This window comes from Nylanderia fulva, unplaced genomic scaffold (assembly GCF_048542155.1).
Source record: "Nylanderia fulva isolate GAGA-0341 unplaced genomic scaffold, ASM4854215v1 Scaffold25, whole genome shotgun sequence".
In the NCBI taxonomy this organism is placed as follows: domain Eukaryota; kingdom Metazoa; phylum Arthropoda; class Insecta; order Hymenoptera; family Formicidae; genus Nylanderia; species Nylanderia fulva.
In genome coordinates, this window is record NW_028190314.1 from 1675681 (window position 1) to 1698615 (window position 22935).

At 38.6% G+C, this 22935-nt stretch overlaps 5 protein-coding genes across 8 annotated transcripts; 2 read left to right on the forward strand and 3 right to left on the reverse strand.

Moving 5' to 3' along the window:
- Positions 1-715: 715 nt before the first annotated feature.
- On the forward strand, positions 716-12598 carry LOC114941075 (uncharacterized). The gene is made up of 7 exons (XM_029315921.2): positions 716-1252; positions 2020-2132; positions 5641-5883; positions 6096-6358; positions 6442-6613; positions 6740-6978; positions 7128-12598. The coding sequence occupies exons 1-7, from the start codon at positions 1150-1152 to the stop codon at positions 10810-10812; spliced, it is 4818 nt and encodes a 1605-aa protein (XP_029171754.1). The 5' UTR covers positions 716-1149; the 3' UTR covers positions 10813-12598.
- On the reverse strand, positions 11864-12514 carry LOC114941076 (mitochondrial translation release factor in rescue). Its single transcript, XM_029315923.2, has one exon. The coding sequence runs from the start codon at positions 12440-12442 to the stop codon at positions 11948-11950; it is 495 nt and encodes a 164-aa protein (XP_029171756.1). The 5' UTR covers positions 12443-12514; the 3' UTR covers positions 11864-11947.
- Positions 12491-13246, reverse strand: LOC146722968 (mitochondrial ribosome and complex I assembly factor AltMIEF1-like). Its single transcript, XM_085483419.1, has 3 exons — positions 13180-13246; positions 12913-13092; positions 12491-12592 (listed from the first exon to the last, which is right to left on the reverse strand). Exons 2-3 carry the CDS (start codon positions 13066-13068, stop codon positions 12554-12556), a joined length of 195 nt encoding a protein of 64 aa, XP_085339545.1. The 5' UTR covers positions 13069-13092; positions 13180-13246; the 3' UTR covers positions 12491-12553.
- A 188-nt stretch (positions 13247-13434) lies between these two features.
- On the reverse strand, positions 13435-17486 carry LOC114941102 (uncharacterized). Its single transcript, XM_029315970.2, has 10 exons — positions 17057-17486; positions 16453-16734; positions 15577-16371; positions 15233-15452; positions 14934-15139; positions 14552-14797; positions 14294-14448; positions 14035-14185; positions 13774-13943; positions 13435-13701 (listed from the first exon to the last, which is right to left on the reverse strand). Exons 1-10 carry the CDS (start codon positions 17156-17158, stop codon positions 13596-13598), a joined length of 2433 nt encoding a protein of 810 aa, XP_029171803.2. The 5' UTR covers positions 17159-17486; the 3' UTR covers positions 13435-13595.
- A 1034-nt stretch (positions 17487-18520) lies between these two features.
- Positions 18521-22338, forward strand: LOC114941103 (uncharacterized). 4 transcript variants are annotated; one of them, XM_029315974.2, is made up of 7 exons: positions 18521-18624; positions 19036-19266; positions 19521-19713; positions 19799-19899; positions 20028-20164; positions 20233-20580; positions 20865-22338. In XM_029315974.2, the coding sequence occupies exons 2-7, from the start codon at positions 19219-19221 to the stop codon at positions 21184-21186; spliced, it is 1149 nt and encodes a 382-aa protein (XP_029171807.2). In that variant the 5' UTR covers positions 18521-18624; positions 19036-19218; the 3' UTR covers positions 21187-22338. The 4 variants fall into 4 exon arrangements, with proteins under 4 accessions (XP_029171807.2, XP_029171808.2, XP_029171806.2 ...); XM_029315975.2 differs by having other exon boundaries at positions 20028-20131; positions 20230-20580; XM_029315973.2 differs by having other exon boundaries at positions 18522-18629; positions 20230-20580; positions 20865-22337.
- The last annotated feature ends 597 nt before the right edge of the window (positions 22339-22935 follow it).

Consider the following 22935-nt stretch of genomic DNA (forward strand, 5'->3'; position numbering starts at 1 on the left):
AATAAATGTGAAATTTAATTTGCATTACTTTTATATTTTCTTATATAATGAGCAGATGTAAAATATTTCTCATTCGTGTGCGTAATATATTGGTTTTTGTATTTATACTGATTTTACACATATCAAATGCAAGAGAGACAAAGATAGAATGATACTCTCTCCTTGTCAAGCTGTCAGTATGTTACCACAAAAATTTCCCCATGAGTATAGATCTAGTGAGATTTGTTCATCCCAAATATTACATAAAAAGAAGTTACGTAGCTTCGTGAAATATTTTTTAATATATTCTTTATATAATAAAGCAGGGAGACAAAGAGTCAAATTTTGCATTATTGCTCTTAAAAATTTATAATAAATTAAATACGATCTCGTGGCTAACCCAACCTTACCCGCTGCTAGCTGCGCATCTTCCCAAGTTATATTATGAATTTTATATTTATCTTTTTTCCAAAAAATCGATCTTTGTCTCCCTGCGGACAATCCTACTGATTAAGAATATCGTAAATTTAATAAGATTCATTAAGTATTTTGGCTAATATATGGGATGAACGAATCCGTAATTCCCGGCCGGCCGATAGGCGTCTCCACCATGTCGCCTGTCGACCCTTAATTTTTTGAAAAATAAATCTCGATTGTTGCTTTGTTATATACAAGAATGATAAGCGCACTCAAGTTGGCCAGCCTGAGCGTGTTCGGCCATTCTCGCTGTTAACTTCAGTGCGCACGCGCGGTTTCAGTTTACAGTACGAGCTTGCGAGGAGCGAGTCGAGACGAGTGCGTGCGACATCCGAAGAGAAGTTTCGACGATTTGCGTTCGGTCGAGGATGCAATCTATCCGCGGCAGCCGGCGACACGTAGTTTGACAGCCGCGATAGAGCGTATCCTCGACTATCCGGCCGTGAAGGAGCGAATATATTTTCGCGAGCGCGAGAAAGAGAGAGCGAGCGAGAGCGAGTTAGGAAAGAGAGGGAGAGACAAACGGGCAAGGGATAGAGCATGCGACCGCGCCTCTACGACGTTACTCGGCGTGTCGATGAGGATGGGAAGTGCGCCGCCGCCGCTGACGACGACGACGACGAGGGACGAAAGTGAGACAGGGATAACGTCGTTGCGGTACGTCGTGCGGTGCTGCATCATCATCGCTTAGGAATGGTATCGCCGTCCAAGCACCAACAGCAGCAGCAGCAGCAGCAAGATCAACAACACAGACAAACGTCGGGAGAGAATAAATCCGATCCGCGGCGAACGTCACGTAAGTCATCCCGTCATTTCGCGTTGCATAACAATCAAGCCGGCCCGGCCGTGATCGAGCATCGTTACAAATGTTTGTGCTAACGTCTCTTTACTCACACACATTATATATATATATATATATATATATATGTGTGTGTGTGTATCTGTATGACACAAGGAACTTATTGTGATCACTGACACATACACTCGAGGTTTAACTTCCTTTCAGTAATAATAAGTTTAATGTAAATATATAATTATTTATATGATAATATAATGTAATAATAAATAATTTAATATAATCTATAGTAATTATTATCACTATTATACTGGAAAAGAAGTTAAACTTTGAGTCAAAAGATGAAGATTCTCTCTACGTTAAACTGGACATGTGTGGGAATGATGCAAATTTCATCAACTATTGTCAATAAATCCTCTGCGGAGTGATCATCTTGTATAATGCAAATAATTATGATGATTCATTGTATCTCGTTTGATGTTTTGTTGAATATAAATAACGAGTTATTGCTTGACGCTGCACCAATTTGTCTGTATCATGTGATTTGTACAGCAGTTGGTAGAAATATAAGACAGCAATTTATACTAACAATAAGTGGATACTTGCTTTATTATATTCTTTGAAAGTTGATACAAATATTTCCAATTTTTCATTCCTGGTGGACAATGGAAAAAAGTATTTTTGTCATATATCTGCGAAAAGGTGACGAGGAATCATCAAATGTTAAGCAAATGTAAAGATGAATAAAATGGAAACTTGTTTTGTAGATATACGTATACAAAAGGGGCTGAAGCCTTTGGAAAAGAAGTCGTTCTACTTGGACGTGAAGAACCATGCCACCGCGACCAAGCTAGAGGCACAGATCAGGAAGCTGGGCGGAGTGAGTTGTATTTCATCTTTGCTTGTTCCGATGCTGCGTGTTCGACGAGTAGAGAGCCTGCTTAGCCACGTTTCCCGCTTCGTTTCTCGTCGCTTATCGATTTGTCAGAGCATTTGGTGTGTATTTCGGGCGAGTGTGCGATCCCTCTCTTTTTCTTGTCCCCCTTCTTGCCCGCGCGCGCTTCCCCACTCTGTTCTCCATCTCTCTTCCCGCCATTTTCGATCACTATGCCTATAGCCGCTTCGACGTAACGCGCGCGCTCTTGCTCCCCTGCCGAGGGCGCAAGAAAAAAAATTCGAATCTCCGTCTCTCGCGGCTATGCGATGCGATGCGATGCGTTCTCCGAGCCATTCAAGCCGACCTCGTTGCCGCGTGATACTACTGAGTACGCGCGCGATTATCGAACTGCCGGAACATGCCAAACTCGTCCCCGAAAAATCCCGCGCGCGCCCAACTTTACCGGGTCACTCGCAAACGGCTGCTAAATTCGACCTGTCGTGCTTTTATTCCAATTACTTCCATTTTTTAGAGCGAAAAATACTTGGAATTTTTGCCATATTTGGACAGTATAATAGAAAAATATGTTTTAATGTAATATAAATTATATTTGAAGTAATATATAAATTTCTTTAATACGTTAATATTAATAGTATTGTGAATGGAATAGAAAAAATCTATAATTTTTCTAATAGCAACGTATAAAATTTTTGCGCGACGAGAAATATTAATTTGACTTGTCATTCAAGTTCAATTAAGATTTTTTTAATTCAAAATTTTCTTTTATGTACATCGTGCAATCTATAATTAAGATTGAAAATTCAAATTCTATCGACGGAACACAAGAAACCACGTAGGCAGTCGTTTGTCATAAATATTACTAGCTCCGTTCCGCGAATGATGATCGAAAACGCCATATAAGGTTCCGTTTAATCCCGCGCGTTCTTCCTCGACTTCCTTATTTGCAAAAAAAATCTTCCATTCAGTTTGAAATACAGAGTATATACAGGATGTCTAAATAAGTGCGAAAAATTTTAACAGATTATTCTTTGTCGAAACTTAAAAATTAAGTTTTATTTTTCTAAATATTAATAAATATATCCTTTTTATTAGTGGAAAATATCCAGCAAGTTTCATATTTGAATTTGTCTAAAATTTAAGAACAAAAAATGTATACCTCCCTCTTTAGAAAAAATGTAACTCCTCAAGGAGAAATATAAGAGTACATGTGTGTTTATATAAGAAAGCCCCCTTAATTTTCGACAAAGAAACGTCTCTTAAAATTGTTCGCACTTATTTAGATACACCCTGTATATATATATGTAGATATAAAAAAAGGAAGAGGAAGAATGACCCGGGACGTTTGCGGGACTGACCCTCGCGGACGTGACCGAGCGTTCCGCTCGAAGGAGGAGGAAGCGACGGCGGGTTTCCGAGGACTCGAGGCCGCGTCGTTGCCGAGCCGCGCGCACGACGGGCTACGCCCTAAATTCAGCCTCTCTCGGCAACGCTCGTGGCAAACCGGCCGACGCCGAGGTTTTAGTATCTACGTACGTTCGCCGAAGTCTCGGATACCCGGAACGAATTTTTTTCTGTTGACAAACAACAATTTCCACATCGGCGAACTTGGCGCCGTTTCGCGCCATCTTCCGGAGCGAGGCGCAAAGTTCGTAACGTCAAAAGAAAAGGGGAAACAAAAATAAAACAAGGACAAAGAGCAGTTCGGGAAAAAGAATTTGTTTACATTTTAGGATAAATGACAGGTGACTTTGATAGAAAAAAAAGGAAAACAGCTGACATTGAAGATCGATAGATAATGACAGTTTTTGACAGTTTTCAACGACACGTTTGAAACGTAACAACAGTACACGATACAAAGCTTGGATTGATATCTCGAAGCACTCTTTATCGAGCCAAACTGTCAACAGTTTAACCGGAGGGGATGAGCGAATTAATTTCTCTCGGGACGCGAAGCGGAAGAAGGAGCGCGAATACCGACTCGCCTTCGCAACGTCCTCCTATTAATAGAGAGCAGCTGTCAAATCGCACAGCAGAGCAGTAGTAGTAGAAGGAGAAAAGAGAATCTGATCTCTCGTCACACCGAGGAGAGATTCGCGTCCTCTGTTGACAAACAAATCGCGTTCTGCCGCGCCATCTGTGAGCGAGAAATCCGCGCGCGCGTTATCTATCCATCTATACATACGTCACATACACGCGTGTTTGTGCGCGAAAATTTGGAAAAGCGTCGATCGGAAGATGAAAGGAGAGAACGCCGTGGCGGACGGAAAACTTGGCTGTTCTCGTTGCCCTCGGCTCCGACTCGAGAGTGGCGCGGACGCGCGCGCCGTCTCCAGGCCCCTGTGCCAAGCTACTAACGGCGAATGGCCATTTTGTGCGTGACAGTTGTGTCGGCCGCGGAGTACAGCGGTGGCACGTCAAGAGCCGAAGCAGCTAACAAGGCGTCTCGGGCTCTCTCCTCCCGTCCGTTCCGCTTGTACGTTCGCGCGCGACCTTAATTAAGCATCCTCGTTCAATCTCCTTCGCGGCACCTCTTCGCGTCGAAGGAGAGAGAAAGAGAGAGAAAGAGAGAGACGCGATTCATCGGCGAGTCTCTCTCTCTCAGCCAAGTGTACATCCGAGTGTTAACGTCGGAGGGGACGTTTGACAGTTCGTCCCCTTAGACGAGTACGCGGTTCTCGCTCTCAGGATTCTCAGAAACGTCGAATGTCAGGGGACTTCCGGGGACCGCTTCCCCACGTGCTCCCTCACGCCTCCGTTCTAATTCCCGGGGGAGAGACGACGGCCGGGGGCGGGTGACGCGTCGGACGTATATATTATTAGACCGCCAACGCTATGCGACGACCTACGGCGACGACGACGACCTACGGCGAGTGGCGGCGTCCACTACGTCACCAAGATCAGACTTCGCGGTGGCACGCCGGATCGGGTTCCCCTGTGTAACGGTCGGCCCCTGCCGGCGCCTCCGCCGCAGCTGTCACCGCCCCCACCCCCGCCCCCTCCTCCCCCCCTTCTGGTCGCTGCCACTGCCCTGCGACCGCTCCGAGGAAGGCTGTTCGCGAAATCACTTGACGTCAGCGTAACGCGATGCAAGCGTGTGCCCGAGTATCAGGGCCCCTCGTTTGTAGACATGTGTGTCTGTACGTGTGTCCTGCTACGATGACGACGACGACGACGTTTCGCTCGTTGCGCAAACGATAAATTTCCGAGGAAAGTTGCTGGAGCGTCTCTCTCTCTTTCGTTCTGTCGGTCGCTCATGCTTGTTCGAGAGAGAGAGACAGCATTGAAGGTTCTTTGTCCTCTGTGCGTCGAAAGAAGTTCCGAGAGGCCTTGGCTCCGAGTTTCGCTTGGAGAGAATGTGATCTGAGTGTTAGTTGATCACTTAAATTTTTGTTTGTTTATATGTGCTTGTTTATATACTCGCTTTTGCTCTGCTCTATTTACCCACTGCATTGTCCAATCATTGTTTCAACTTGAGGTTTTCTGTTTTTAGACGATCGAATTGTTTCTAGTACGTGGTGTGAGTCTTGTAATCAGCGATAGAGTAGATAAGACAGGTCATACAAACTCTGAGAGGCATAGATGGACTTGCGCCAGTGGCGGCAGCGGCGGACCCCGTTCGCTGAAAAGCATAGAAGTTCCCACGCCTACTCCTACACCCTCAACACCGTTGCTAAGTTCTGAATGCCCCTCGTCCAACTACACCAATCTACGGGGTCAAACTACCCAAAGATCTGTAAGTATGCAGAGGAGATGGAAATAATTAATCGTGTCGAAAGCTTTCGATATGTCGTATAGAAGTCTATATTTGACATTTGTCACGCTGTGATAAAGAAATGAATGCTCTATCTGTCACATTGCATTACTTGCCTTTATATATATCTATTGACATTATTTCATTCTTTGTGAAAAAGAAATAATTTATATCTTGTATTTTCAATTTGACAGAAATCGCGAGTGGATGCAATGTTGGAACGTGCTCTGACGCAGCCACAACAGTGTTCCGTGGATCCACTAGATAACGCCCATAATTGGGGAATTCCTATCTGGGCGATAGAAAAGCTTCAGGCTTGGCTTGACAAAATTTATGCTTCTTTCAAGGATTCTTATAACTTGAAGCAGCTGAAGCAAACCAATCAGCATAGCACCGAGAAAGATTTCAAGGTCAAGCATCTGAGAGGATCGTACGTTAAATTCGAATCCTTTCATAGGTAATAATACACTGTAATATACAATATTTACATCTCTGCCTTTCCATATATTATTGTCTCACATTTTATATCTGTGTTTATAGAACTACTAGACCTGTATTTCTGGAATTATCGTCGTGGCCAACGTTAAACTTCGACGGTGATCCAGGTTCGTGTCCTTTTAACACAAAGAAGCAGGGAAAACGAGAGAGCAAATTAACAAACAAAGAGATTAAGGAGAATAAGCAGGCTGTTGAATCTACGAACAGGACCGAGGTACGTTATTTTACTTTATATATAGTACATTATATTATATTAATAAATAATAAATTTACACAAAAATTTGAAATTGAATTTTTTATCTCAAAGACAACATTATAAATAATTTTTTTGCATTGATAGGGTAAAGAAATGACTCGGAGACCCCGTGCGAACGCTGCACGTACCCGCAGAACAGAACAGCTGGTCGCTGGTTACTGCGAAATTTGTCATATTCATTATGACGATCTGTCGAAACATCTGCAAAGCGAACAGCATTTGAACTTTGTAGCGAACGACGACAACTTCTTGTCGTTGGATACGTTAATCAACGCGGGCGCCAATGTGGAGGCGTTCTTAAAATTAAATAGAAAGGATATCGAGTAAGAATTTGCAATTCAAATGTTTACATATGCATACACATATTCTTTATTTCATTTTATTTATTCAATATTTATTTGACGTATACACATCACACATATCACTGATTGCGCATTTACAATTGCTAATTAAGTTTATTTTTATTTTACAGGAAAGACTGTGATTGTTTCCCCAATGGAGATGGTAATCTTCACAATGTAGTACTGCCTGAGGAAAAGGTTAACAAAAACACCAAAACTTTAAGTGACTTTAGTGTCGACGAAATAAAAATGGTGAACGGTGCGCGTAGAAACCTTAATTTAAAATTAAACTCGCCGCATAATCTGCGTACTCGTGCGAAACACGAAAGCGGGCATCTTCTCAGATCCAAGGGTAGTCCTTGGCACGAAATCGATAAGAGTGAGAAGCTGTACGACAAGTTCGAAGGTTACACTATCAAGAAACGTTCGAAAGGTACTATTTGGATCGAGGAAGATGATCCGGATGAGAAGTACGCGGAGGAGGACATTCTACGGAAGGAATCAAAGCGGGAGGACTATAAAAGGCCCTTCTCGAATGATATCGATGACGTTTTAAACGCTAAGGAAGATAATATCAGTAGTAAGCATAGTAATCATTTAGATCCGCCAAACTTGCAGCCGGCGATTGTACATAACAATACGCAAAACGGTATTATAAATTCGCGTCGTATATCGGAAGATTCGGATTACCTCAAGAATAAGGATGAATGTAACGGTGACGAAAACGCGTGCGCGTTGGAATGTATGATAAGTGTAGAAAATGGTGTAGTTGACAATAGTTTTACTGGGAATTACAAACCGTGCAACGACCCGCTTCAAAGGGACAATTGCTCGTTGCAAGCGGAAAAAGTGACGACAGAAGTGAGAAAGTTGTCGGACGATGCGAAGGAATTGATTTGCGATGAATATAACAACGATAAAAATGAACAAAAGGACCTGAAAGCGTTGCAGGGAGAGAACAATCGTTGCGCGAAGCCCAAGCATCCTTCCCGTCTCAACCGAAGGGGCGGCAGAAGTATCAGAGGTCGATATCGACATCGACTGTCGGTGGAGGAACGTTTGATCGAGGACAATCGCGCGTATTACAAGGTGGAAGTGTTGGGTAATAAGCTGCGATCGAGTGCAGTGACGGATAGTGGCAATTCGCAACAACACACGGTGTCAAAGGACGGCGACGGCGAGGAGAAGAAGGAAGCACCGTCGTCGAGCGAGAAGCCGGTGGTAGTGCGGTTTAAGCGCGTGAGAAAGTCAGAGTTGTCTTTGTTAAGCGACGAGGCGGAGTCCTTTATGTTTGGCGAACCGAAACGAGACGACTCGACCGAATCGCTCAGCGACAACGAGCAGAGTAGCGTGCTGCCGAAAGATACGTCGGAGAACAGCGAAGTCAACGAAACTGCCAATTCGTCCACGTTGCTGAGTTCGCCGTTGAATTCCAGTCCAGTGAAACAGGAGATTATGGAGGAGGATTCGCAGGACTCTGTGCACCTGGGTAGAGCGAGAAAAAGGAGACGTACGCAGGCGGAAGCGTTCATCAAGGACAACACCGACTACTACAAGTTCGAGACGCCGGGCAGCAGATTGAGGTACCAGGCTCCGTTGACCGGTATCAAGGACGCCGCGTTTGCGGATGGTAGGGAACACGCGGGGTTAAAGAAGTCGGCGCAACAATCCAACGACTGCAAAGCACAGGTCGAAAATGTAGCTGAGATTTATCCGTCCAAACCGTCAACGGAGATTGAGAAGATGCAATTCTCCTTCGAGGCAATACCCAAGTCCGAGCCGTGGTATCAAACGTATCAACGTCAGGATATGGGCGCTGAGTTTTGGCACTGCTTCAGCGAGTGCGACGCGAGGAAACCATTTTTACTGCCATACGAGATTGAAAATTTTCACGAAATGCTGATGAAGATGCAGAGTAGAATCGACTTAGGGGGTAGGAAAAGGGGTCGCGGACGTGGTATAGGATGCGTGGGACGTTCACCGAGAAAAAGTCCTCGTTGCCATGCATCCACACTGGCAATCATGTCCACCATACTCCGCAAAAAGGAACAGCAGCAGTCGACCTTGCGTACGAGAGAAGAGTCGCCGCAATTTGTTAGGTCGCGCACGAACACGCCGAAACCCGAGCAGAAGCAGGATCTCAAGTCGGATTTGAACGTGGAGCTGAAGGAGATAGCCAAAACGATCGACGATATGCTGAGCACGAAGGATATGATAACGGAGCTGGATTCGTTCACGCCCGACTTGGATTTGGAGCAGGTCGACGGTATCTGTGGGATGCCGAAGGGCGCCCCATCAAATTTGTTGGAGCTGTTTGACAATTGCCAAGACATCACCAACTGTTTGGAGAACAACTCGTCATGTGCCAGCTCCGAGTGCGGGGAGACGAATACGGACACTCCATTGAAACGAAGGAAACGAAGGAAAAACCGGACCGGGTGGCCGGTTGGTAACAAGATGAAGAAGAAAGTACAAGCGAACAGCAAGGTGTCCGTGGACTGCGACCATCGGGAATCATTGTTGGAGAAGAGGCTCTATCCTGATAAGAGTTTTGCTGGAAGTACGCTGAACACGTCCGGCAAATTGTCGGAAGGGACCGATTCTCACACGGTCACGACCACGAACAACAACATCGTCCTGCCAACCGTCGTGGAACGGACAAACGTCAACCGGAAGAACGACGCTGACGCCTTGCTGGGGATCTGTGCTACCAACGTGGAAGCTGTTGACGACAACACGAGCAGTTACGTGGAATCGTTGTCCATTTCGGAAAACGCGTGCGACACAACGAACAAGAGCTATTTGTCGAGCAAGGATTATCCATGTAGGAAGGACTTGTCGAGAATCGAGGAGCTGTCGGAGAACGACGAGTCGGGCAACGACGAGAATCACGAGAATCAGAAGAGCCTGTTTGGCAGAAAAGACGTGAACGCGATCACCGAGAGGAATCTGGTTGTCAAGTCGTCGCCGGTTGTCAGGAAGCAACGGCAGCGCGACCACGTCGTCACCGTCGACAACAACAGTTGCGAGTCGCGAGACACGGAGATCGAGAATCGGGACAGCATACAGCTGCAGCAGTGCAGGAAGGAGACGGAGACCGGTATAGTTCCTAAGAAACACCACAACAACTCCAACTCTGAGCTGTCGTCGCCAAAGCGGCAGCTGCGAGGCGGCAACTGCGAGGAGAACTCGTCTGAGAACACGGGGGAATTGTTGAAGCAACACGGTCGTCAGCACGGCATCGTGTTCGCCACGACGAGGCGGGGCAGAATGGGCTCGCGGAGGCGCATCTATTCCAGGAAACGTCAATCGAAGACGGCGGTCGCCCACAACAATCTGTCGTCGTCCGATCATCACGTCGGCATGGTATACGACGACGAGAATTGTAAGAAGGACGGCTACCTGAGTATCACGTCTACCTGTAACAAGAAGCAGTCATCGGGTACTGGCGTGCGAAACGCCAAGCGCAAGAGCGAGGCCATCTCGTCGTCGGACAGCAACGTTGTCCAGGACAACTCGTCCGACCTGATGATGGATCAGTGCGCTTTGTCGGAGCGCGTCATCAGTCTGTCCTCGATAGCGTCCACCGAGTTGGAGCAACGTCGCTCGAGCATGGAATTCCAGCCGGTCGTGCGGATGATGAAACTCGACGATCAGGTTGACGTGGATCACGGGGTCCTGTCGACGGTGACGGTGGCGAGCAACCGGCGATTGAGAAGTTCCGGTGGTTCCCCGAGATCCAACAAACCCAAACCGCCGAGGAAGCGCATCAAGTCCAGCCGAGGCCACTTTGGACGGTGGTTGAAGAGCAGCTGAAGATATAGATTAGAGAAAGAGGAAGAGTACTTGGACTTGTTAGATTTCTGTCGAATGACGGTCGATTTCTCGCGATCCGATATTGTCCCGTTTGACGCGATGTACATTGTGTATAAAAATATTATTTGTGTACGTAGAGAATAGTATTTAACACGTCGCATCATAGTATTCTCTATCTCTCTCTATCCTTAGTGATTATTATCATTCTACTTAGTGACGTTCTTTCAGGTGGCTAGTTTATAACGCTCTCCACCACGAGGTATACATCCCACTTGTACATTCTTTCGATGCGGTCGTTGTTTTTGGAAAACAGAAAATTACCCCTCTTTTTTGGGTTTTTTTTTTAAAGATATTTGTCGTTGTTCCTTTTTTTTATTATATTCCTTTATTTCGTCATTTTGCATTAGACGAAAATTGTATATCACTTCAAAGACAGTCGTTTTGTTCAAATCATTTATTAAGGATAATTTCTATATAGAGTGTATTTACATTTTTAGAGTACGCAAGACTGCATACAGCTTTATAACAGTATAATCACTCATTTCTGTTATGCTGCATATTATTGAAGATAATGTTCTTTATTTTCAATTTTTTTTCAGTATATATCTATTTACTTTATTTCAAACAAAACTGTAAGTCGTTCACGAGTTCAAAAAGAGAAACTATCATTATTAAAGATATAAAAATTTTCCATTAAAAATTGTTTTATTATACCTTTATAATTCCATGAAAAAAAATCTAGATTAATTTATGTAGAGTTCAATTGTAATTGACCTAGTCAATAGATAATCTCTAGAAAAATTGGCGCTGTTTCTTTTCTAAATTATATGTGTAATTCTATTTATAATCTATTAAGAATGACTAATCTAATAATAACAAAAATTATACCGCAATTTATATATAGTTTCTATAATCAAACATTTTTTATTTCTCTAGAAACTTCAGAACCAGAAGATAAATTAAGATACAACTTGAAGTGCTTTGATTTGATTATAATTAGTTGATTATAATTAACACAACCATTGATTATTTTAAATTAAAAACGACAATCTACGTGTATTTTATATTTATTTTTAAAACTAAAATTTATACATGTACACCTCCTGGAGGAAATTTACATAAAATAAGTCTAACATTACGTCAAACCTTCGCGTTCTTGAAAGGCTTTTTTCATCTCTGCTAGCTTTCTTCTTTTATATTCTTTTTGAGCTTGTCCTTTTTTCTCGAGGATGCGTATCTGAGCTTCGATGGAACGCTCCTTGTTCAGCAAATTATCAAGCTTCGTTATCATAATCTCGCGTGCTCGTTTCTTGTTTTCCAACAGACTCCTCGTCTCGTGACACTTAACAACGAGGCCTGTTGGTTTATGCTTTAACATTACAGCATTATTCGTCTTGTTTGTCGCCTGACCACCTGGACCCCAGCCACGAATGAACTGTTCCTCGAGGTCGGCTTCATCCAGCTTCGGCACATTTGAGTAATCAAGGTGACGTTTGAATGACTTGCTGCGCAGTGGCACATTTTCATAATTATTAATCGCAGCACCTAGTAACAGGAACTTTTCACGATTGATTGACGAATAGATCCTGCTGTGGGTCTTTTGACACATTGATAAGAATGTAAACATCATTCTCCTTATAAAATGTACAGTTGTATACAGTCTCACGGAAGGCCACCAAAGAATAAAAATAACTTTATTTTTATACTTAGTCTCTCTCGTTACATTATAAAATAAGATTATTTATAGCACTTTTTTGTCTTCCAAAAATTTCATACCCTTCTGAAACAGGAGAAAAAGGGGAAATTAATTTTAGATTGATCGGATCAATATGAAATTTTTACATTACTATTACATAAGATAATATAGGAAATACAAAAATTTCAAATTTGAAAAACACGTAATGATTTTTATAAAATGTAAATATAAATGAGAAAAATGTAATAAAATAGAGATCAATTTTAAATTTCTGAAAGTAATTCCATGTAAATACAGTAGATATTGAGAAAAAATATAAATGTACAAGCTAGAAAAAAAAGAGAGGTTATAATATAATATTAACGATATATCATTTATACATGAATGAAACACAGCATAATTACCTTTAAGTGAAAATCTATCAGTGTTTCGTCATTAAGATCTTTATTATTTTTGAAAGCTACTCGTATTCTATGTCGAAAATATCCCTTATTTGTGAATCTCAAAGTTTCTCCATATCTCAGAATATCCTTGTAAAGTTTCAACACTTGCAGGCTCATCACGATTTATCAAAATAAATCAGACTAAATCGAAATGCAAACAAACTCTAAATTGGAAACGTGAAGATACATGAGAATACGTAGAAATCGCTTTCAATACAATTTACTCACGGACTCAATGTAAGTCGCCATATTGAAAACTGCGCATGCGCATATAATTCATGTCATATATATATATATAATAAATAAAAAAAAATATATATATATCAATATATATATATATTTTTTTTTATTTATCAAAATATATATATATATATATATATATATATATACACACAAAACGTGTGTTAATTTCAACGTAATGAATAAATTCTTGAACGAAAAGACGAATTAAATATAAAAATTAATGGAAAAGATATGTATATATATATTTAGAAAACAATATTTTATTTTCAAAATTTTTGATCAGTTTATACGTATAAAAAATATCTCAAATTCATGCAAAATTCCTTATACGATTCCTTTTTGTGCCTTTTTGTGTGTTTTTTTTTCAGATTTTGATACAGACGAGATGCACATTATTAGCATTAAAATTCTTGAAATTCTAACTCGAATAACTTCTGTATGACATCGTCTATTTGCAATTCTTTTGATATCTCAATTATTAATTCATCTACAAGCTTATCGGATATCCTGCAGAGTAATATAATTAATGTGTAAATATAGATGTAAAATCCTTAATCTATTTTTCAATATTATACTTACCACGCGACAATGTCCCATGGTTTGTTTTGTGTGTTGCTAGAATACATTGGAACCGATTCCATTAAACGTTGATATTCACGTCTATATTTTAGAAAATTTAGTTCAGTCTCTTCAGAAACAACGAGCTCGATGTTATTCAACGAATTTGTCCTGCGTTTTCCTTCCCTCATCTATTAATTCAGAATGTTAATTAGTATAAAATTGTATTCTTTATACTTATTATTTTTTATACTCTTTAGTTATTATTTATTTATCATTTACCTTTATTTCGAAATCTGACAGTTCTGTTAAGCTTTCACAGTTTGCTTGGCACGATGCATCACAATAACGTGGTACTTTTGATGCATTCTCTATTGATGACATACAAATTAGTCGCATGTTTTTGCCATTCTTTTGTGTTTCAGCCAAAGTTCTTAATAAAAACAAAATATTAATTTTTATTTCTCTTATTTTTCTCTTTAAATATCATAAGAAATTAAAACATATTAAGTATATTTATAAAATACGTCTAAACAATTACCTGCTTATTTTCAAGTGTTCACATTCACAATTGCTTCCTACAGCAGAATGACATATATCACAGCTGATATTCGTGCTCTTAGGCGATTGATATTTCTGCAGAAATTCCATTAGTGTTTTTGTGGTAGTTTTCGAAACTGGCTCTGATTCATTTTGCTATACATGTAAATTTAAGAAATGTTTATAGTGCGATTAAAAAGATAACTGAATTTAGAATCTTATTTTTCTAGGTAATTTGCTTATTATTGTTACAGTTTACCTTATTAGAAACAAAAGACATAAGATCTGCTATAATTGGCACTAAACTGGACAAATGTTCTTCCGTGATTGTCGTCATTTTTTTCATTAATTCGTCATCCTTATTTGTGGTAGTATTTTCAACAATATTTTCTATACTTTCTGATTGTTTTGAATCTGGCAAGTTATCGGAAAATTTTCTCGACGCTTTAGTTACTCTCCTTGTGAGCATCGCATTATGTTTTTCTTGTGTTTCAAAATTGCTGCACTAAAAAGCATATAAAAAATAAAATTAATTTTCGCCATAACATCGCGTTTGGCTCTATTGGCCGAGATATATATATATATAAAATAAAATGTTAATATTACAATATGTCTATTCTACACTATTCTAAATTCTTTACATTATCTGAATCTGTAGGTAGCATATCCATCACAGTTTTTATATCCTCCTCTTTTGCATACTTTCTATTCTTTCTAACGCTAATTTGATTTACATCCTTAGATGATGTTACAGGACTGATATATGACTGATTGGATATTGGCTCGTTGGAAATTCTTTTCACATTTGTATCTATTGCATTCGATTTTTTATCCTTTTGATAATAATCTAGAAAAATAATGCACGACATGCATATAATTCGTACAAGTTAAAATATTACAAAATATATTTAATTTGTATGAAAAATAGACATTTACGTACTTGTTTTATGTTTAGAATTAATTTTGGCAGCTTTGGCATTTTCCATACTATACATACTTAAACGATTAGATAACTGTTTACGGTTCAATCGTTTTTTATTCGACGAATGCGGAGTGAAAGATGCCATCGACGACGTTTTATTAGGATCAAGGAGATCGTTTTCTACGTGAAGCTTCAACTTGAACAAAATGATATTACACTTTTTCTCAATATCCTTTCCCTATAATTAGAAAACCTGTAAGCGAATTTAAATCTTGCACTTTTGTTAGGTGCAAAGAGATGCAATTAATTTTCAAATATATTAAGTATATATCATAAATTGATAATAATAACTAAAACATTACCAGCATCAAAATATCAGTGTCCCCCGAATCGAGATAGTTTAAATGGAGCCTATCGCACATAGTCTTTAGATCGATAACTACTTGTAATATCTCTCTAAATTTTCCTGGATGCCCCTTGAGAATAGAACTAGGAATGTGCTTGCAATAAGCAACTAATGCATGCAGCAGCAGTTGATGAGCGGCGAGTAGTTTGTGTTCGATCGCATGCATGTGGAGTCCGAGACTTCGGTGATTCGGTCTTATTATCGCTCGTGGCGATATAACGCACATATGCCTCTGGATGTCCTTAACGTATCGATTGAGATCGTACAGATAATTTCTGGAGAATCGTACGGCGAATTCGGCAACGCATTGCTGCCGCCTCTGCAGATCTTTGATGCCATCCGGCGGTGGAATGTTTCCCAGTCTCAATGCAATTTCATCCAGCAACTCGCAAACCTTCCTTTGCATCGTCAGAATTTTGTGCATGACAAATGGATCCGGTCGTACGTGAATAACTCCATCTCCGACGTCGTCGCGACATCGTGCACTACTTTCAGGACTGGAATTGTATTCGAGATCATTAGTCGTACGGTGAAGCTGCTTCGATGAAGATTGCTTCTTTTGCGATATCGCATTTCCGGAGCGAGCTCTCCTGACGTATGATTTAAAATGTTCGGGCTCTTGCTTTTTCTCATAAAAACCAGAAGCATTCTCCTCTTCGGGAATCGTAAGCAGTAAATTGGTGCTACCTGTTCCAGTGTCTTTTGTAATCGGAGTTATCTTCTTCGGGGTCAAGTCCCTGATATTATTTACCTGTTATTATATATGCAAATTTTAGCAATCTAATCGATACATCTTCTTATTGCATTAGCTTTGTAGAAAATTTCTTTTTACCTTTAGTCTTTTCTTTTGATTGTTTCCACTCTTGCCGCACTCTTTTTTTATTCTATCAGGCAGAATATCAGTCTCTAATTTTTTAAGTTCTTTGTCTGCTTCCTTCATACCTTCATCTAACAGCTGTTTAATACTTTGTATAGACGGTTGAATGCCATTTTTATTGTAACCATTTAACTCCTGCTGTTTGACGAAAGAAGCCCATACATTCTCCTCTTCCTCTCTACATCTCTGTCTGCGTACATCTTTTACTATGTACTTGAAACGATTTGCAGGTACATACTGTAGAAAGAAATAAAAGAACAAAGTGAATCTGTTTCTTTTCAAAAACAGTAATAACATGCGTGAGAAAAATAAAATACTATAAATGTATACATATGCAGACTGACATATATGATTGTATAATGTGATAAATCATGCTGAGTATATATCTTTCTTTTCAAAAACAGTAATAACATGGGTAGAAAAAATAAAATACTATAAATGTGTACATATGCAGAATGACATATATGATTGTATATATATATATATATATATATATATATATATATATATATATATATATATATATGTGGTAAATCATGTCTGCTGAGTATATATCTACCTTAAAATTATAATCTTCGCTTTCGTCATCGAAAAGAAATAAATTTTCCGTTTCGTTATCGTTCAGATAGGCGGATTCTGCGTGATTTAAAAGGAGTGACATCCTTCCTTGGTTATGTGCGGTACTTCCGAAGGTACGTTCGCGCTCATTCGCGTTCCCTCAGCCGTGCCATAAATAACCGATATCAAAGGGAAGTAAATGTAATAATTTTATAAAACAGAATACACTGGGGCACGATTCCTTGCATGGGAACGCGAAAGATGAACATGGAGATAAGTTCCTTTCGGTTCCTTTCCTGAACTGGGCTGAAATTGGGTGTAAATTTGTAAAATCGATATCTTTTTTCTTGTTGAATTTCTCCCCCTTTCTCCCTCTCTCTTTCGGAGATAATTACTGTACTACTACTATTTGGAAGAAGAATTGTTCAGTAACGATATGTATATATGTGTGTGCATATATATATATATATATATATATATATATATATATATATATACGCTCCGATCGATATTTATAATGAAATATTCCGCGGAATACAAATGTCAAATTTCAAGGACAACGATAAATTTCGTAGTAATAATATGTCTTAAAAAAATGTTTTCTTAAATCGCTCGATATAAATTCATTAGCTGAAATTACCGGATTTAAATGATGGAATGAATAAATATAGATTTTATGAGATAATTTTTTTCTTTCAATTTTTGCATTTTTTTCACGCATATATAAATGAGAGACAAAATATATACTCGATCGTGCAATTATTCCTGCGCTCTCGCATCGACGACGAGACGAGAAATAAATGGTCGAGGGTTTTTATCATCGGGATCACGTGTTCAGCTACGCGGGGTAGATACGATCGAAAAAGGGCGCGTGGGCGCGGCTACGACGGATTGACGGATCAATACTATGTTCCGAGCGAGAGCGGTTCGGAAGGCGCGGGTTAACCTCGACGACGAATGGGGTGTATCCTCGTCGCGAGAGCGGGATCAGTGGTGCTCATCCGCGGCGCCGTCCTCAAACGTCAAACGCAGCGTGAAACGTCAAACGCAGCGTCAAACGTCACACGAAACGTCAAACGTCAAACGTCAAATGGACGTTGCCGCTTCGGTCTAATCCGGCGAATTCGCGATTCATCGTGCGAGATAATGAAATAACTCAAATATGATTTCCGATAGAAGCGAGAAAACGGCGATGAGCATCCTTGCAGGAAAGGCGGATGCCTCGTCAATGGTAGAAAGCGCGGGAAATTCGAACGCGGACGCGAGAATCGATGATTCTTTGGAAACGCGAAAACGGGACGAGATAAAATTCGTATGAATAAAATAGCGGATCGAGCAGATGGATTTTCAAGCAATTGCGAGGAGAAACAAACTTGCATAGAAATTATTCGGAATTTGAGTTTCGAAAACGCCGCCATGCTTGAACGTCGCCGGCCAATCGGCGATTGACGTGACGTCACCGATGTGCGCGCAGGACGTTCTCATTCAATCTTCGGATTTCTGCTGCGCTCTCGCAATTTTCATCCGCTTTTCGTCCTATCGAATCTTCCGCGAGCTTGAATACATTCGGTAAGGTGTGCATCTTCATGCAATTGTGTTTTTTTCATCGAATATTCATCGATGTGTATTCTAGCCGCTCTTTAACGAAGTAACGCATTTCCTCGAGTCTCTTCGCTCCGTTATTTATTTCTTGTGATCGTTAATTCTTAGCCAGTGTTAAAGCCCCTCCCCCCCTCTTATATGGCGTATGCCGTGATTCGAATGAGAAATGTTTATGAATTTTCACAATTTTTATTCAATTTTTATTTGCAATAGATTGTACGAAAAATACGAAAATTGTATTATTTTTGCAGCACATTTTATCTGGAATTAATCATTGTAAAAGCGTACATTTATTTGATTTTTGTCTTGCATTTTTTTCATCTTGTTTCTTCTAGATTTTTGCAATTCTAATTATAAAATTATATATTTTTCTCCTAGGTTGCTTTATGATAAGACACTTGAAGAAGCTTTGTTTATGCTAACAAATTTGGGCTGTACAATTGTGTTTCTCCTTGACTGTTGAATGTTAGTTATTCCATTGTCAAGAAGGATAAATATTATAAATAAATAAGAGGAAAATACAAAGACGAATTCTACTTTGTGGTAACAACAAGCTTGAAAATGACATCTAAAGTGCTGATGAAATTACCAACAGTGCCCTTTCCTCAAGTAAGTAAATATTTTTATATGTTAGTTTATAAATTACTGCACATATAGAAATTATTCTTTTTAATTTTACCTAAATATACTTATCTGTGTGTCTTCTTAATTCATGTAATTATCTTTTACTACTAAAATTAAATATATAAAACTCTGCAGCATTGTTAAGCAATATTACACATTATTGACAATATTTGAGTACTTTGATAAAAAAAGATTCCAAGCTTATAATTATAAGTTTTATATAATTACTCACATTATAGGGAAAGAAAGCGCCACCTGATTTGGTTTCTTTGAGCGAAAGAAATGATGGATTCGCACATGTTAGACATCAAAGCTTGAATATAGACAGAGTGGTGCAGCTTGAGCAGAACATGAAATTTTTACAAGAACAGCATCAGGCAACTTTGGTTGCTTTACATCAGGAGATAGAATCCTTGCGTCAAAGAAATAGAGGTAATAGAAATAACTTGTTAATTATACATCTTTTTTGCTCTCCTTGAATATCTTGCTTCTTACATCTTTTTATAAATTTTTGTAGATTTACAATTTCAATTAGTATTCTCCAAAAGAGCACATTGCAATGTGGCTAGCAGTCCTTCTTCGCCTGAAGATAATGGAAATGGGTTTGCGAAATCAAAGGTATTTATAACAATACTGTAGTTTGAGTATTTGATAATTTTGTTATCAAATATTTTTCTAAGATTTTTCTTCTTTTAAAGAATGTTTTCTATAAAATTGAGATTTAAAAGTTTAAATTGTATTTACAGAATAGCCCAATATGTGTCAATGTAACACCTCTGCAAGTGGAGCTTCTGGAGAAAGACTTACTAGACATTAAGGCATCATTACAAGAGGCAAAAACACATAACCAGTATTTATCAAGCATTATAGAGCAGCAAAAAAAGTCAGTTTATTTTACGCTTAAAAGATACTATGTGCTAACAATAAACTAACATTTTTTTTCTGCAGAAGGTTGGACACAACCAAAGATCAAAAGAATAAAATCGAGATGACAGATGTGGGTATTCAAGTCGGAGATCCCGTACAAGCAAGTCTGGTTGTTCTTTTGGAGGAATCGTACGCGATGGTAAAACGGTTGCACAAGGAGAACATGGATCAAAAGAAGGAGATAGCCTCTCTGAGAGCCTCAGCTTCTTCGGTAAATAATGCCGGTTCTAGCAGAGGTGGAGGGCGTTCTCGCGACGGTAACAATAGTCATCATAGCCGTGTTTCGCCTACGAGTACAACGATGCAGGAACAGAGCTCTCGTAAATTTCCACCCTTACCAATACCGAGCTACTGGCATCGCAGATCATCGAGGTATTGTTAAACTCGTAGAATTTTTTTCCTACATATATGTAGGAGCATTAGCGTCCACAGGGAAAGCCAGAAATCAGTAAAAAATTAAGCATTTGTTCTTCTTTTGAATAAATACTGGAATTTATTTGCGTATTTAATATAAATAAAAAATAAAGAACAAGAAATAAAGAATAGAAAGCATTTAATTCCTGGAAAAAATCCTGCGGGCGCCCATATATAGGAGTTGTCTTAAAAATATTAATGTCATGGAATGTAAAACCTTAAAAAATAAAATTTTATTACAGATACAACACAAATCGGCACGAAAAGCCGGATCATCAGGTGGATGCGGCAGATTCGACCGTTTTACCCCAACTCCAGAATGGTAGCGTAAGATCAGCGGAAGCTGCTAATAGTTGTTTCGAGTCACCATCATACAGATCGCGCGAATATCGCAATTACGGTCGTGACGGCAACAACCGCAAGTATAGAGGTCAAGCATCGCGAAGGGAAAGTAATCACTATTATCATTCTCGTGATTTCAAAGACAGAAATTCTAAAGATTATCCGAGGGACGCAGACACTGGCGAGGGATCGAAGGATGCCGATAATCCACGAAGACAGTAGATCGCAAAGTATTCGTAGAAATCGTGCGGTTTGGCGAGCTTTAGTTCTTCGCATTGGAATATGCGAATCTTTCGATACTATAACAGCTATATAAGAATAATCGATAACGAGCGATCAATGTTTTCTTGTACACATTCACTGGTGCTGATGAATCATGTCAGTCAGTTATATGCATATATAGCTTGTAATAGAATAGAATCGACGACGAGAATAAGCTGTACGATTTTCGGTGGAACAGTCTAGTCTAATACCAATTTTATTCGTTATAGGCTGATAAAGGAATATAGGAGAACTCGTGCTTTGTAGATCGATGATAATCAACAGCAGGATTTAGTGAAGGACTTTGATAGATAAGGAGGTTTTTTCCTTCTTATATATACATAGAGACAAGAAAAGACCCGACCAAGCTTGCCAAATGCTAGTTTTTTGGTTGATGCTTGTACTTGGCGAACTTGAGCTTAATATATATGTACGATATTCCATTGCTATCGATGCAGATGTGTATATATATTAAACTTTTGTTCTATGAAGAAGCATAAAGAACTGCTTCTCAGAATCGAACCTAGTCATTTTCACATATTCTATATTAACAATAAATCATTGAACGATCTTGCTACTATTGATATACACATACACATACATACAACACACACACACACACACACACACACACACATATATATATACACATATATATGTATGTATGTATGTATATATAATATTATATACATATATATAATTTATATATTATATAAATATTATATATTTTCTTATATTTTTTATTAGTTTGCATCTATTTATTTTATCTTTAATGTGTATATTTCGTTGTTTGATATGTATATGATGTATAATACTTTTAAAGCAAATATGAAATAATTTATTTCAATCTTCCAATTATATCGTTTTATAAAAACATTGTGCAATTATATATTAACAGCTAGAAATTTTATCTTCCTTTTTATTGAAATTTGTTTCTCGACTCTTCCTTCGTGTATTGTAAAAAATATTATGAGCTTGCCTATATTAATCAAGAAATTTCGCAATTATATCTTTTCTATTTATAGAAAATGTAACATTATTTCTGTTTACAAAATATTAGCAAAATTGTAGAATTATCGAACTTTAGTTTAAAGACTCACAGATATATTCTGTATGGAATAATATGAAAAAATCTATTACATTATTAATCAAGTTATATAATACAAAAATTCTTTGTAATTATATAAAATCTTGTACGCTTGTGAATGGATGAATCTCATTAAAATAATATAATACTATAAAACCTATGTGTATAATCTATATTTCTATATATGATTACTTTTCTATAATATTATGAATCTTTTATGTACATTTTCGTATATATATATACATTTTTGTTAGGTCACACATATATATTTATATGTATAGAAATACAGGTTCTCAAATTTTTTTCCCTTTAAAAACTATTTTTAAACTTCTTTACACAAAAAAGTTTTATTCTACATTTTCAGTTTATGAATTTTTTCATGAAACATTTTCACTTTTTTCGGTTATATTATTGGCTTAAAAACATTCTACGTAATATAATCTTTTTATTTAAATTTTACTTAATTTTACGCATCATATAAAAAATTAAATTTAAAAAAAAAAAGATCGTTTTTTAAAATATATAAAATTTCAATATTTTTTTAAATAAATTATTATAATTGTAAATAATTTTTTCAGATATATTAATTTTTCTTATTCATTTTCTTACGTACGATAGATGAT

What these genes read in the sequence shown, in the direction of transcription:
- LOC114941075 (XM_029315921.2), top strand. Translation starts at nt 1,150, where the DNA reads ATGGTATCGCCGTCCAAGCACCAACAGCAGCAGCAGCAGCAGCAAGAT. An exon ending in CGATCCGCGGCGAACGTCAC is followed by an intron (nt 1,253 to 2,019) that starts GTAAGTCATCCC and finishes CTTGTTTTGTAG; the next exon opens with ATATACGTATACAAAAGGGG. An exon ending in AGATCAGGAAGCTGGGCGGA is followed by an intron (nt 2,133 to 5,640) that starts GTGAGTTGTATT and finishes TTCTGTTTTTAG; the next exon opens with ACGATCGAATTGTTTCTAGT.
- LOC114941076 (XM_029315923.2), bottom strand. Translation starts at nt 12,442, where the DNA reads ATGATGTTTACATTCTTATCAATGTGTCAAAAGACCCACAGCAGGATC.
- LOC114941102 (XM_029315970.2), bottom strand. Translation starts at nt 17,158, where the DNA reads ATGTCACTCCTTTTAAATCACGCAGAATCCGCCTATCTGAACGATAAC. An exon ending in TACCTACAGATTCAGATAAT is followed by an intron (nt 14,798 to 14,933) that starts GTAAAGAATTTA and finishes TATGCTTTTTAG; the next exon opens with TGCAGCAATTTTGAAACACA. An exon ending in TGTCTTTTGTTTCTAATAAG is followed by an intron (nt 14,449 to 14,551) that starts GTAAACTGTAAC and finishes TTACATGTATAG; the next exon opens with CAAAATGAATCAGAGCCAGT.
- LOC146722968 (XM_085483419.1), bottom strand. Translation starts at nt 13,068, where the DNA reads ATGAGCCTGCAAGTGTTGAAACTTTACAAGGATATTCTGAGATATGGA. An exon ending in TGATAGATTTTCACTTAAAG is followed by an intron (nt 12,593 to 12,912) that starts GTAATTATGCTG and finishes CTCCTGTTTCAG; the next exon opens with AAGGGTATGAAATTTTTGGA.
- LOC114941103 (XM_029315973.2), top strand. Translation starts at nt 19,219, where the DNA reads ATGACATCTAAAGTGCTGATGAAATTACCAACAGTGCCCTTTCCTCAA. An exon ending in CTTGCGTCAAAGAAATAGAG is followed by an intron (nt 19,714 to 19,798) that starts GTAATAGAAATA and finishes AAATTTTTGTAG; the next exon opens with ATTTACAATTTCAATTAGTA. An exon ending in TGGCATCGCAGATCATCGAG is followed by an intron (nt 20,581 to 20,864) that starts GTATTGTTAAAC and finishes ATTTTATTACAG; the next exon opens with ATACAACACAAATCGGCACG.